Below are 11,385 nucleotides of genomic sequence, written 5' to 3' on the forward strand. Positions count from 1 at the left end.
CTGCCGTCTCTCCTGTACTGCCGGTCTGGGCTGAGGTCTCGCTCCGAACTCCTGCCACGCTCCCTGTCGTAGTCACGCTCGCGGGTGTGATAGCCGGAGTCCGTGTAGCCCCCCCTGGCTCGCTCCCTCTCCGGGCTGTAGTCCCGCCGGGCGCCACCCTGGCCGCTGTACACGCTTCGGCGGTCCTGGTCGTAGCCGTAATCGTCGTTGCTGAAGACTCGGTCGTCAGGCGACGGGGGGCGGTTCACCAGATTGACGGGGACTTTTCCTGGGTCTTTTGACCGTCTGTCGATAAGAGGAAGAACAAAACGACTCAGGCGGCAGCAGAACGGCCGACGGGAGACGATCGGTGAGCGTCCTGCGTCACAGCCGCACCATAATCAACCACATTGTGATTTACACCAAAGATAATGGACAATGGACATTTATTTTATCTTTATTTTTAGATTCTGAACCATGAAAACAAACCTTTAGCAATCGGATTCACATTGATTCATTATTCTTTTAGAGGTTATTCACATAAAGGCACACGTTCAGTAAAGCCGGATTCTTCTGGATCAGAGCTTTTGAAGATGCAACAAATCCGTTTGTCCTCTAACTCCACAGTGTCCTGGTGAAGGCAGCAGAACCAGAACCTCCTTTGTGGAGACAATCATCCATTCATAATCAATAACAAAACAAAAATGAGACGGAAAAGGTTTACTTACAATTTTCGCTACTTTGCCACATTTCCTGAGGGTATTAACGGCGAAGGAGTGGACGGCGCCCTCCATGGGGATGGCGTTCACCTGCACCACCCGGTCTTTCTCACTGAACACACAAACACAGACATTTTACACAAGGCGTCCCTTTTATGTTGATAAATGTCAAACGACGACCAGAATAACAGCCTGCAGCCGACGCACAACAACAAGCCATCGCCTGGCCCCCCTGGAGGACGTCGGACACCACGATGGACGTTTCGCCAGTGTCCTCGTTCGGGTTGTCCCGCCCCCCGGACACAGCAATGCCGAAGCCCATCTTTGGATCCTGAGGAAAGACAGAAAGCATTAAAGTCCATGATTCGGCTTCAAACAATTATACCTGCCACGGCTCCAGTCTGGACGGATGAGATGAGGTCAGAGATTTGATGACCCTCTCTCTTTATCCTCTCTTCATCTCCCCCCCACCCCCCCCCCCCCCACCCCCACCCCACACACACACACAATTCAACACTTCACTCTGACGGCTGCAGATCCCGGGAGCAGAGGACGAGAGGACAGACGACATCTGTCAAAAACAATAACTACAATCATTCAGACGCGTCTCCAAAATGTCAGCTTCTCGTTTTTGAGACGTTTAAAGAGGCCAAATAAATAAAAAGAAGCATGTCGTTTAGAATGAACTAGGGCAAATCCAGGAAAATCCACAACTGTTACAGAGGAGATTAGAAATTACATTAGTGCCCCCCCACAGGGGTCGAGCTAAGGCATGATGGAATTGAATTCTATGAAGTGAGGAGGGTGTTAGTGAAAGGCTGACCTGCTGCTGCCTTACTGAACACGGCTATTCAGGCAACCTGACTCTATTCTACTGCAGGTAAATGTGGGCACAGATTCTATTCTACTGCAGGTAAATGTGGGCACACTGATTCTATTCTACTGCAGGTAAATGTGGGCACAGATTCTATTCTACTGCAGGTAAATGTGGGCACAGATTCTATTCTACTGCAGGTAAATGTGGGCACACTGATTCTATTCTACTGCAGGTAAATGTGGCACACTGATTCTATTCTACTGCAGGTAAATGTGGGCACAGATTCTATTCTACTGCAGGTAAATGTGGGCACAGATTCTATTCTACTGCAGGTAAATGTGGGCACAGATTCTATTCTACTGCAGGTAAATGTGGGCCACAGATTCTATTCTACTGCAGGTAAATGTGGGCACAGATTCTATTCTACTGCAGGTAAATGTGGGCACAGATTCTATTCTAATGCAGGTAAATGTGGGCACAGATTCTATTCTAATGCAGGTAAATGTGGGCACAGATTCTATTCTACTGCAGGTAAATGTGGGCACAGATTCTATTCTAATGCAGGTAAATGTGGGCACAGATTCTATTCTAATGCAGGTAAATGTGGGCACACTGACTCTATTCTACTGCAGGTAAATGTGGGCACTGATTCTATTCTACTGCAGGTAAATGTGGGCACACTGACTCTATTCTACTGCAGGTAAATGTGGGCACAGATTCTATTCTACTGCAGGTAAATGTGGGCACACTGATTCTATTCTACTGCAGGTAAATGTGGGCACAGACTCTATACTGCAGGTAAATGTGGGCACACTGACTCTATTCTACTGCAGGTAAATGTGGGCACAGATTCTATTCTACTGCAGGTAAATGTGGGCACAGATTCTATTCTACTGCAGGTAAATGTGGGCACACTGATTCTATTCTACTGCAGGTAAATGTGGGCACAGATTCTATTCTACTGCAGGTAAATGTGGGCACAGATTCTATTCTACTGCAGGTAAATGTGGGCACAGATTCTATTCTACTGCAGGTACTGCGCTCAGACTTTTCACAGGCAATGGCTTTTCTTTAACAAGCCGAGCGACGCTCTGGAGAAACGAGGCCACAGTGAAGCTCCTCCCTATTCATTCACCGAATGCTAGAATAAACGATGGCGTCCAGAGCGGAGCACGACGACAGCTGGAGCTGCTGGGGGTCGAGTCCGGGGTCACGAGCCTGGAGCAGCCCGTTCAGCGCTAAAGCTGCTTTTGCGGCTTCAGTGAAGACAATGAGCTCATCCCGATGATTGCCCGCGCTCACGCAGTCGTGCACGTGTCTGCCAACAACTGGCGGCGAGAGGCGGGACACGGGCGGAGGTGAACCAAGAAGTACGACCTGCATACGATCAAATATAATAATGTATCCGCCATCTAAAGCTCCCTCATTACAGAAGCGTGTTATTTATCTATATTTGGATTGTCAGGATGATTTTTGCATTTTTTTTTTTTAAAAGGACAAATTATTCTCTGATAATCTAATCTGATTAATCGTCTGACCTTTTTGGAACGACGGAATGTACTTTCACAAGTCTAAATTTAAAACGGAACGAATGGTCAGAAAACGCTAAAAGTAATTATTTCTATCAGTTTTAACTCGCGTTTCTTGACGTCAACATAAAAGCGCCGATCAGGACGCTGAGCAAACATGAAACGGGGCGACTCTCGCTGCCCAGCGGTGGAATTCTTTGCGGTGCTCATATGTTTGGTTAGTCGTTAGTTATTTCTCCTTCATCATCTTCATCATCATCATTCATTTTCCTGATTGGCTCCCGTTCCGTTGCCACATCTGTAATCTGAGCATTCTAATCTATTATCCGACTGCAGCCAAACTAATCACTTAAATGGCGCCGAGGGAAACGCTGGACGGGACGGAGACGATGGACTCACCCTCTGCAGGGTCACGGTGTACTGCTCCCACACGGTCTCCTCCATGACCGGGTTCTGAGGAGAGACGGGGGGGGGGGGGGGGGGGGGGATTACTGAGGGCAGTTTCATTTCACTGGTCAGATTAATAATGCGTCACATGATGTAACAACAAGGACAGTTCATTAGCCGATGCGGCCGTTACACAACCAGGAGACGCCAGATGAACAATGGACGAGTCTCTGCCGGGCTGCTTTACAGCCAAGGTAGGGAGGTAGGGAGTTCAAGTCCAAGGTAGAGAGTTCAAGTCCAAGGTAGAGACGTAGAGAGTTCAAGTCCAAGGTAGAGAGTTCAAGTCCAAGGTAGAGAGTTCAAGTCCAAGGTAGAGACGTAGAGAGTTCAAGTCCAAGGTAGAGACGTAGAGAGTTCAAGTCCAAGGTAGAGAGTTCAAGCCCAAGGTAGAGAGTTCAAGTCCAAGGTAGAGACGTAGAGAGTTCAAGTCCAAGGTAGAGACGTAGAGAGTTCAAGTCCAAGGTAGAGAGGTAGAGAGTTCTGGCTCGTAAATCGTACTGGAACTGCAGTTAGTTCTTTAGAAACACGTCAGGATGGGAGCCTACAGAAGGCAACATCAACCCAACATAACAGCTAAGCAGAGCCTCAACACGTGACCTGATCACGAGTTAGTTCATCCAACAGCAGGTGCTAAATCCTGACAAACAAGGATAGTCTTTGTTTTCGTTTAGATAGAAAAAGACGGATCATTAATTCAACCAATACGTCCATCAGCCCAAGACTCTTCCACGATATACGGCAGCATCCCATCATTAGGACGGTGTGAAACAACCCCAGAGACACAAGTCACACTTCAGCATCTCTACAGGAGCACAGCACCGAGTAAGGTTTATTCTGGACAGCTCAGACCAGCCATTATGATCAAACAAACTTTAGAGCCAATGACGCTACTCTTCTGGATCCCGTCGTACACAACCCAAACTCCTCCCAACCCATCTCAGAACTGCTCGGGTCCAGCCGCTGGCCCTAGATCAGATGGAACTGGAGCCACGGTAGCGGAGTCACTCACGAGTCCGTGAAGGATGCGTACGGTCTTGATGGCGTGGGCCCATTTCCTGTGTAGACTGAGGACAGTCTTCATCATTGGCGCTCTGCGTCCCTCCCTGTTCACAGGCGGCAGGGCAGTGGCAGACTGATGTGCGCCGCAGCCTCCTCCATGGCCACAGCTGCACAACCACCGGCAGCTCCCCTTCCTGCCTTTGACGTAAGAGGGATTCTGCTGGCCTACATTCAGCACAAATCCCACCGTCTGCAGGCAGCGTAAACACGCCGGCGCGCCCACTCCTGGCTGTTCACAGCCACAAAACGCACTTTTGGTGTCGCGTTTGCCCACAATCTAAACTTTATTAGCAATGACTTGATATGGATTTGGAGTTAACGGAAATGTTTGAATAAATAAAGGAAATAAACATCAAAGCCTTCCTAAAATTCCAGCAGGGGAATAAAGCAATGAAGCCGAAGGTGAACCTGTAACAGTGTAGAAAACCCTGGTTAACTATTAAAAAACGCTGCACATCTCTTAAATGTTGATTTACAATTTAAAGTTATAAAGAAATCTTTGAAAATTAAACACTATATAGTGTTTAATAAAAGCACTCATAAGTATTAGATTTTTGTTTTGTTGTCCAAAAGAGAATTGCCTCGCTACATTCCAGACTGTCAACAGGATGTAACGGGATGTAACAGGATGTAACAGGATGTAACAGGATGTAACGTAACCCATGCACGGGAACAGAATGTAACTACGTGTGGACAGAACAAACATAAACTGATTACAGCCAGACAGACATCTTGGAAGCGGTCCATCCAAGTGCCTGATGCATAATGCGACTGATGGGTGCTTGCCTCTCGGCGCAGCCTCCAGACCGCTGGCTGCTACATAACACAACAAACACATTTCCACTGATGAGGGGGGAAGCTGAAATACTGGGCCTTTCTGGCAGGATGTAATTAAAAAATAAATATTCACAGCAGTAGCCATTTCCTTAAAAAACTAGAAAGACAATCAGAGATTGCAGACTCCGCCTCCAATAGACTATTGGATCTTGCGAGACAGTAAACAGGGCTTCCGGATCAGAGGGGCCAAACCTGCTCTAGCTTGCTGCTCCGGAACGTACTACAAGACTCCTTCTGGACTCTTTTTCCCATCATGCCATTCGTGTCCCTCCCTCTTAAAGTGGCAGTTTACAGCACAGGCACGATTCCAGATGTAAAAATAATTCTAGAATCTGGATCCAGATCCGGATCAACGCCATTCTCGGGGAGGACCGAGCCACGGACAGAACCTTGCTTGTGTAAAAATTTCAAGTCAATTGGGTTACTAGTTTTTGAGTTATGCGCTCGGACAGACAAGCAAGCAAACAAACAAACAGACAGACAAACAAACGCACCGGCGAGGGTAATAAAAAAAATCTTCTAGTATTTGCTTGCATATGTGAAAATGTGCATCTTTAGAGATATTCTTAGATCTTCTCTTGTTTTCTTGGTTGGTGATTCTGAGATGATAAATAAATACATTTGCACGACAAAAAAGAAATATGAATAGCATAATTAAGCGCTTATGCGTGAATCTTATACGCAATTAACAGCATATGCAGTTTGTTAAGGGAGTCGGCGTGAGTTAATTTTACTGAACGTCTTTCCAGTTTACAATAATAACCCAAAAATCTCCATGAAGCAGCAGAGAGTTTCAGCGCTTCCCGCCTGAGCGACGACTGAACCAAGCTGCCCCCTGCTGGGCGCACAGCCGCACTGCACCGACGGGTTCAGGGGAGCTACGTCAGCTGCCCCCTGCTGGGCGCACAGCCGCACTGCACCGACGGGTACAGGGGAGCTACGTCAGCTGCCCCCTGCTGGGCGCACAGCCGCACTGCACCGACGGGTTCAGGGGAGCTACGTCACAACGCAGACGATAATGATCAAACCGTGGCAGCCTTCGGAGATGTGCTGCAGCCTGCAGGCCACACCGATGTAACTGCAGCTAGAAACAAATGAGGCTAAATACACCCCCCCGCGCCCCCCCGCGGATAAATACGATAAAGTTAGAAACAGCACCAAGCTGCTAGCTCGCATCACAACAGGTGGAACGGGGACTCATCGAAACTGTTCGAGTTCCGCTGTGTTACCGGACGTCTTCAGTCCGTGTATAAACACTCCGGATTTCACTCTGAAGTACTTACGGTGAAATACTCAGTCGTGTATCTGGTCAGGGAGAGCGGCCCTGCTCCGTTCACCGGCATCGCGCACTTTGAACCTGCTGCGGCTCCGTTTACAGGTGCTTACGGGCTCAAGCTTCAAAGTTTAACGTTCCTAAATATCCGGTCTTTTTTGTTTTGTTTTGGGTTTTTTTACCGGGAAGTTCACCCTATAACTTTCTGAAACGTGAAAATGACACGTTTGGGACCAAAGTGAGCGGAGACGTCTCCGAGCCCGGTGCGGATCAGAACAAGAGAGAAGGGGTGGACTTAGGACCAAAGCGCGTGCACGCCACAGCGACGTGTTGTTATATCAACCATGTGCGAGTGTTGGAATGCATGCATGTGTGTGACGGTGATAACGGAGCAGGGATGTTATTGTAGATACACGTATAAGGGAGGCCGACCCCCCCGCACCGCGGCGGAGATGGGCTCGTCCAAAATGCCCATTGATTTCTGGAGCTCCCGCTGAGAGACCCAGACCCAAAGAAACACTTCACAAAGCTGGCAGCGGAAATCAGAGAAAGACATTTAAATAAAGACGCTTTAAAGCGCATCCAAAAAAATAAATACAAACACGTACTAAGACAACAAAGAAGAAAAACATTCATCCGATACTTTGTCCTATCGATACACTCACATTTTAGCAAATTCCAGGCTCAGGGGAAAAAATTGCTTGCATGAAATAGTAAAAGATCTTCAATAAATTGTTGCAACAAAATCGGAAACTTACCACCGAAATAAAGCACCATTTTGTATTGTTGAAGCAAAACCTGATAGAACTCAAAGGCAGGTTCTGCACAATAGGCCATTGTTTGGTGTGAATGTGTATTCAAGGCTGCCTTCAGCTGGACAGAAAGATAAGAACGCCAGCTGTCCCTAATGCAGAGAAAAACGAATGGAAGCTTTTCTGTGGCACGTTAACTAAAACGTTTAACTTCATAACAGCCGTGACGTAAATAATGCCAAAATATATATGGTCATTTAAAAAAAACAACAACAACGTCAACTGGAACATAAGAAATGTGCCTTAAATAGGCCGTCCAAATGCAAAAGCGCTTCATAGACCAAATAATTTATGCAGGCGATTCAATGGGACAATGGTGCTTCCAGGGAATGGAATGGAATGCCCCTGTTTAATCATCATCCTGGATGCAGGGGGGGGGGGGGGGGGTCACTAAAATGGATATGAAAGAGTTTAAAAGCTGGATAGGGAAGTGAGGGCGTGGAATGTGCACGCCAGACAGAGGCTCCTCCTGCTCACATGTGACATGCAGCCAAAATGCACGACACTCCAAAATAATAATAATCAATGTTAAACTGTTGTATTTTTTCCTGACCTCATTCTGGATCAGATCCAGAAGACATTTTGCTTTTGCTTTTTTAAAGCTTCCCTTTTAAGTAAATGGGAAAATCTGGATTTCTGTGTTTTGCATCCAGACGGATATCCGGGTCGCTCTCAAAATTTAATGGGATCGAAGTTCGACCAAGACCCATCTTTAAAAAAAAAAGTCTTCCCCCAAACAAGACCCATCCAGAAGTTTTTCTGTAATCCTGCTAACAGACCAACACTGCCAAGACGTTGGGGGCGGTACCAACAAACCCACGCAGGTACGTTGAGGTATTTGCGTTTGCATTTAACGTCATGTAAACAACGTACCATCATAATGGCTGAGAAGCTGCGTGAAGAGAGGCGGCGCAGGTACAAACACTGGGCTTCTCTGGCCCAGCGGAACTTGCGGCCGGACTTGAGGAGGTCAGTGCTGCTCCGATCAGAGCCAGGCTGCTCCCTGTGCACACACACACACACACACACACACGCACGCACACGCACACACACACAATAAAGGCAGAGAGGCAAGTGAGTTGTTAGAAAGAGCTGGAACAGATTTGTTTGAAAGACAAGAGCATTTTACAGACAGAGTGGGGCTAATAAAAGACCAAATGCATTGTGGGAAAAGAAAAGAAAAAAAACATGCATGCATGCCTGCTTGAAATCTGACCCCTACTAAAGACAAAAACAAACGTCTCTGCTGGATTGCGTGGAAAGAGTCGAAACATCCTGCATTTATCAATCTAGTAATCAACTTATTCTGGATGTGCTGATAAAACTTTGATACAAAATCAACACCAGGCGAATGAAATCCGTTCAGTGAGATAGAATTGCAGTTCTGTTGAGGGATAACTTTTGTCCCTCTTTCAGGTGGATTTTTATTCCGCCTATCCTGGAGACATGTGGGAAACAACATATTTTGTTACTGTTACTCCGGAACGTACTACAAGACTCCTTCTGGACTCTTTTTCCCATCATGCCATACAATTCCAGATGTAAAAATAATTCTAGAATCTGGACCCAGACCCGGATCAACGCCATTCTCGGGGAGGACCGAGCCACGGACAGAACCTTGCTTGTGTAAGAATTTTGAGTCGATTGGGTTACTAGTTCTTGAGTTATGCGCTCGGACAGACAAACAAACAAACAAACAAACAAGCAAACAGACAAACATACAAACAAACGCACCCAATTGCAATACCCTCGTCTCCTCTTCGGCGAGGGTAATAGAAACACTGTAAAACTTAAGAAATGCAGACAAGCTGCGGCCGTATTAACGTTACACGACGACAAGGCTAGCAGGCCTTACTGCGAGCAAACAGCAGAAATAGAAATGACCCACCGATATGAAATGAGCTTTTTCTGTCGCACGCTGCCGTCAATGAGCCTGTGTGTAGGACATGAACGTTTCAGGCCTCGCTTGAAGGCCTGAAATTCGTGTTGCCACGAATGGTCAATAAAAATCCAAACTAACTACTAAACATCTGCACATTTCCATGAGCACTGACTACACAACTGGAGTCTAATTTCTAAGGCCGATTGTGTGACCTGAATGCTGGCAACATGTCCGAACACGTGGCGTGCTCGGCGGTTTCTCACTTAGTCACTAACAGAATATTTCAGAAACATTCCTGATGCACACAAAGAGCTGCAGCACTTCACTAATTCTTCATACGAACTCTGTGCGAGTATTAAAAAGAAACGAGACACAGTGATGTAACTCACCCTGGGGGTCGCCACAGCTTCCTGCCAGGGGGCAGCAGCTCCCGTTTGTTCAGGGGCACAACCCCGATGGCTGCCTGCATGATTGTGATGAACTTCTTAAACTTCATCTTCTAATTCTCCTCCGAATGCGACGGCGTCACGCACAAACCACGGCTCTAAACGCGGCTCCTGCTCCGTGATTCCTCCTCGAAGAAGGTCCGAGACCGGAGAGAAACTCGGGATTCCCACGTCTCATTCCGTCTCCACGATCACGACCGTAAACTCGCTTCTTCATGGCAGCCGTTCCCCCCCTGAGGTCCGCAAGCTGTTGCTACTACGAGTCCCGTCCGTGAGCGCGGAATCACACAGATGTCCTTTTGGCTGTTCAGAGTGAGGGGACGATAAGAGGAACACAAACGGCCACGTTCCTGCCAGGCAAGGAGGGGACGACAGCACGTCACTCTTACATAATTCTAGAGCTTCTCTGGACATTACGCTAATGAAAACGCTGCCTCGCCACCCTGCCGCAGCATCGCCGGGATAATGGCGGCACTAAGCCCTGACAGATCACGGATCTCTCCGTTCCCCTTCACACCCAGACGGACTGTTTCCATGGACAGATCTGTGAATGCATAGGATGCTTTGAGTGTGACGTCCAGATGAGGAGGACACCTCTACGGAAACGGTCTCCCCTTGTTCTCCAGCCGTCGACAAAAGGAGCTTCAGCTGGAAGGACTTTGCTTTTCTAGAATATCTAGTCACACTGGGTTTGAACTATTTATGAAACATTACTCAAATGCGTCTTTCATATTGGTTGCGAAAGGTGTTTTAACACGAGTAGTACGGGGACATTGGAGTACAAAATTCTAGTACTGGTACATATTGTGTTTTTGCAGTTGTGTTATTTTGTGTCACAATATTTAAAACTGGACCAACTCGTAGGAACGCAGGCAAACGCTCGCTGGCATCTTCCAGCAAAAGAGCAGAAACTTCTCTAAAGCATTCCCAGCTCTGTTTAAAGACACACGCCCCCCCCCCCCCCCCCCCCCCATGTGCAACCCCCAGCGTGCACGCCACACCGCCACACGGATTAAATGTCTGCATCAGACAGCGGGCATGAGAGGTTGGAAATAAATAAATAATCTCCGTGGCCTCTTGGTGAGCTGCCAGCCAATGCAAACGCTGGATTTGTATCCCAGCAGCTTGGATGTCTGGATTACGCCTGAGTAGTCATGCCATGAGAGCGACTGCAGATTTTTCTGAGCATCAGAAATCCACTACGGGGTGCTAAAAATAGCACAAAAGTAAAGGAGAGGTTGTTTAAATTCACTCTGCGGGTCTTTATCAGGAGCCCAGATTAGAACAATGAAGATGTGCAGAATTCAGACAGCAGGCGTGACACTCGGGCAGTTATCGTAATCCAACACGTCAGTGACCTCAGAGGATGCTCACCCAGACGGAGCAGAGAGCGGCCATGAATAGGAGCGCTTCAGACGCGCAGCGCTTTAGCTTGTCAGGCGCACGCTAGCATTCACGTCAGGAGGGATGAAGCACGGTCCTGCTTTGATGTTCTCTCGGGTTCCCTCAGCTCACTCAGGTTGGGGTTATATCGGGTCATAAGAGCCCAAACCTACGTGAACTCTCTTTCACCACCAACATCTGC

At 47.5% G+C, this 11,385-nt stretch overlaps 1 protein-coding gene across 1 annotated transcript in view; it reads right to left on the minus strand.

Moving 5' to 3' along the window:
* LOC137908827 (tight junction protein ZO-2-like) overlaps positions 1-3,497 on the minus strand; it is an 11,555-nt gene extending 8,058 nt beyond the window's left edge. The window contains 6 exon segments of the mRNA XM_068753249.1: positions 5-266; positions 268-285; positions 708-810; positions 906-933; positions 936-1,029; positions 3,444-3,497. Coding sequence (XP_068609350.1) covers positions 5-266; positions 268-285; positions 708-810; positions 906-933; positions 936-1,029; positions 3,444-3,488 — 550 coding nt within the window. The 5' untranslated portion in view covers positions 3,489-3,497.
* Between the last annotated feature and the right edge of the window lie 7,888 nt (positions 3,498-11,385).

This window comes from Brachionichthys hirsutus, chromosome 19, assembly GCF_040956055.1.
Source record: "Brachionichthys hirsutus isolate HB-005 chromosome 19, CSIRO-AGI_Bhir_v1, whole genome shotgun sequence".
NCBI classification, from domain to species: domain Eukaryota; kingdom Metazoa; phylum Chordata; class Actinopteri; order Lophiiformes; family Brachionichthyidae; genus Brachionichthys; species Brachionichthys hirsutus.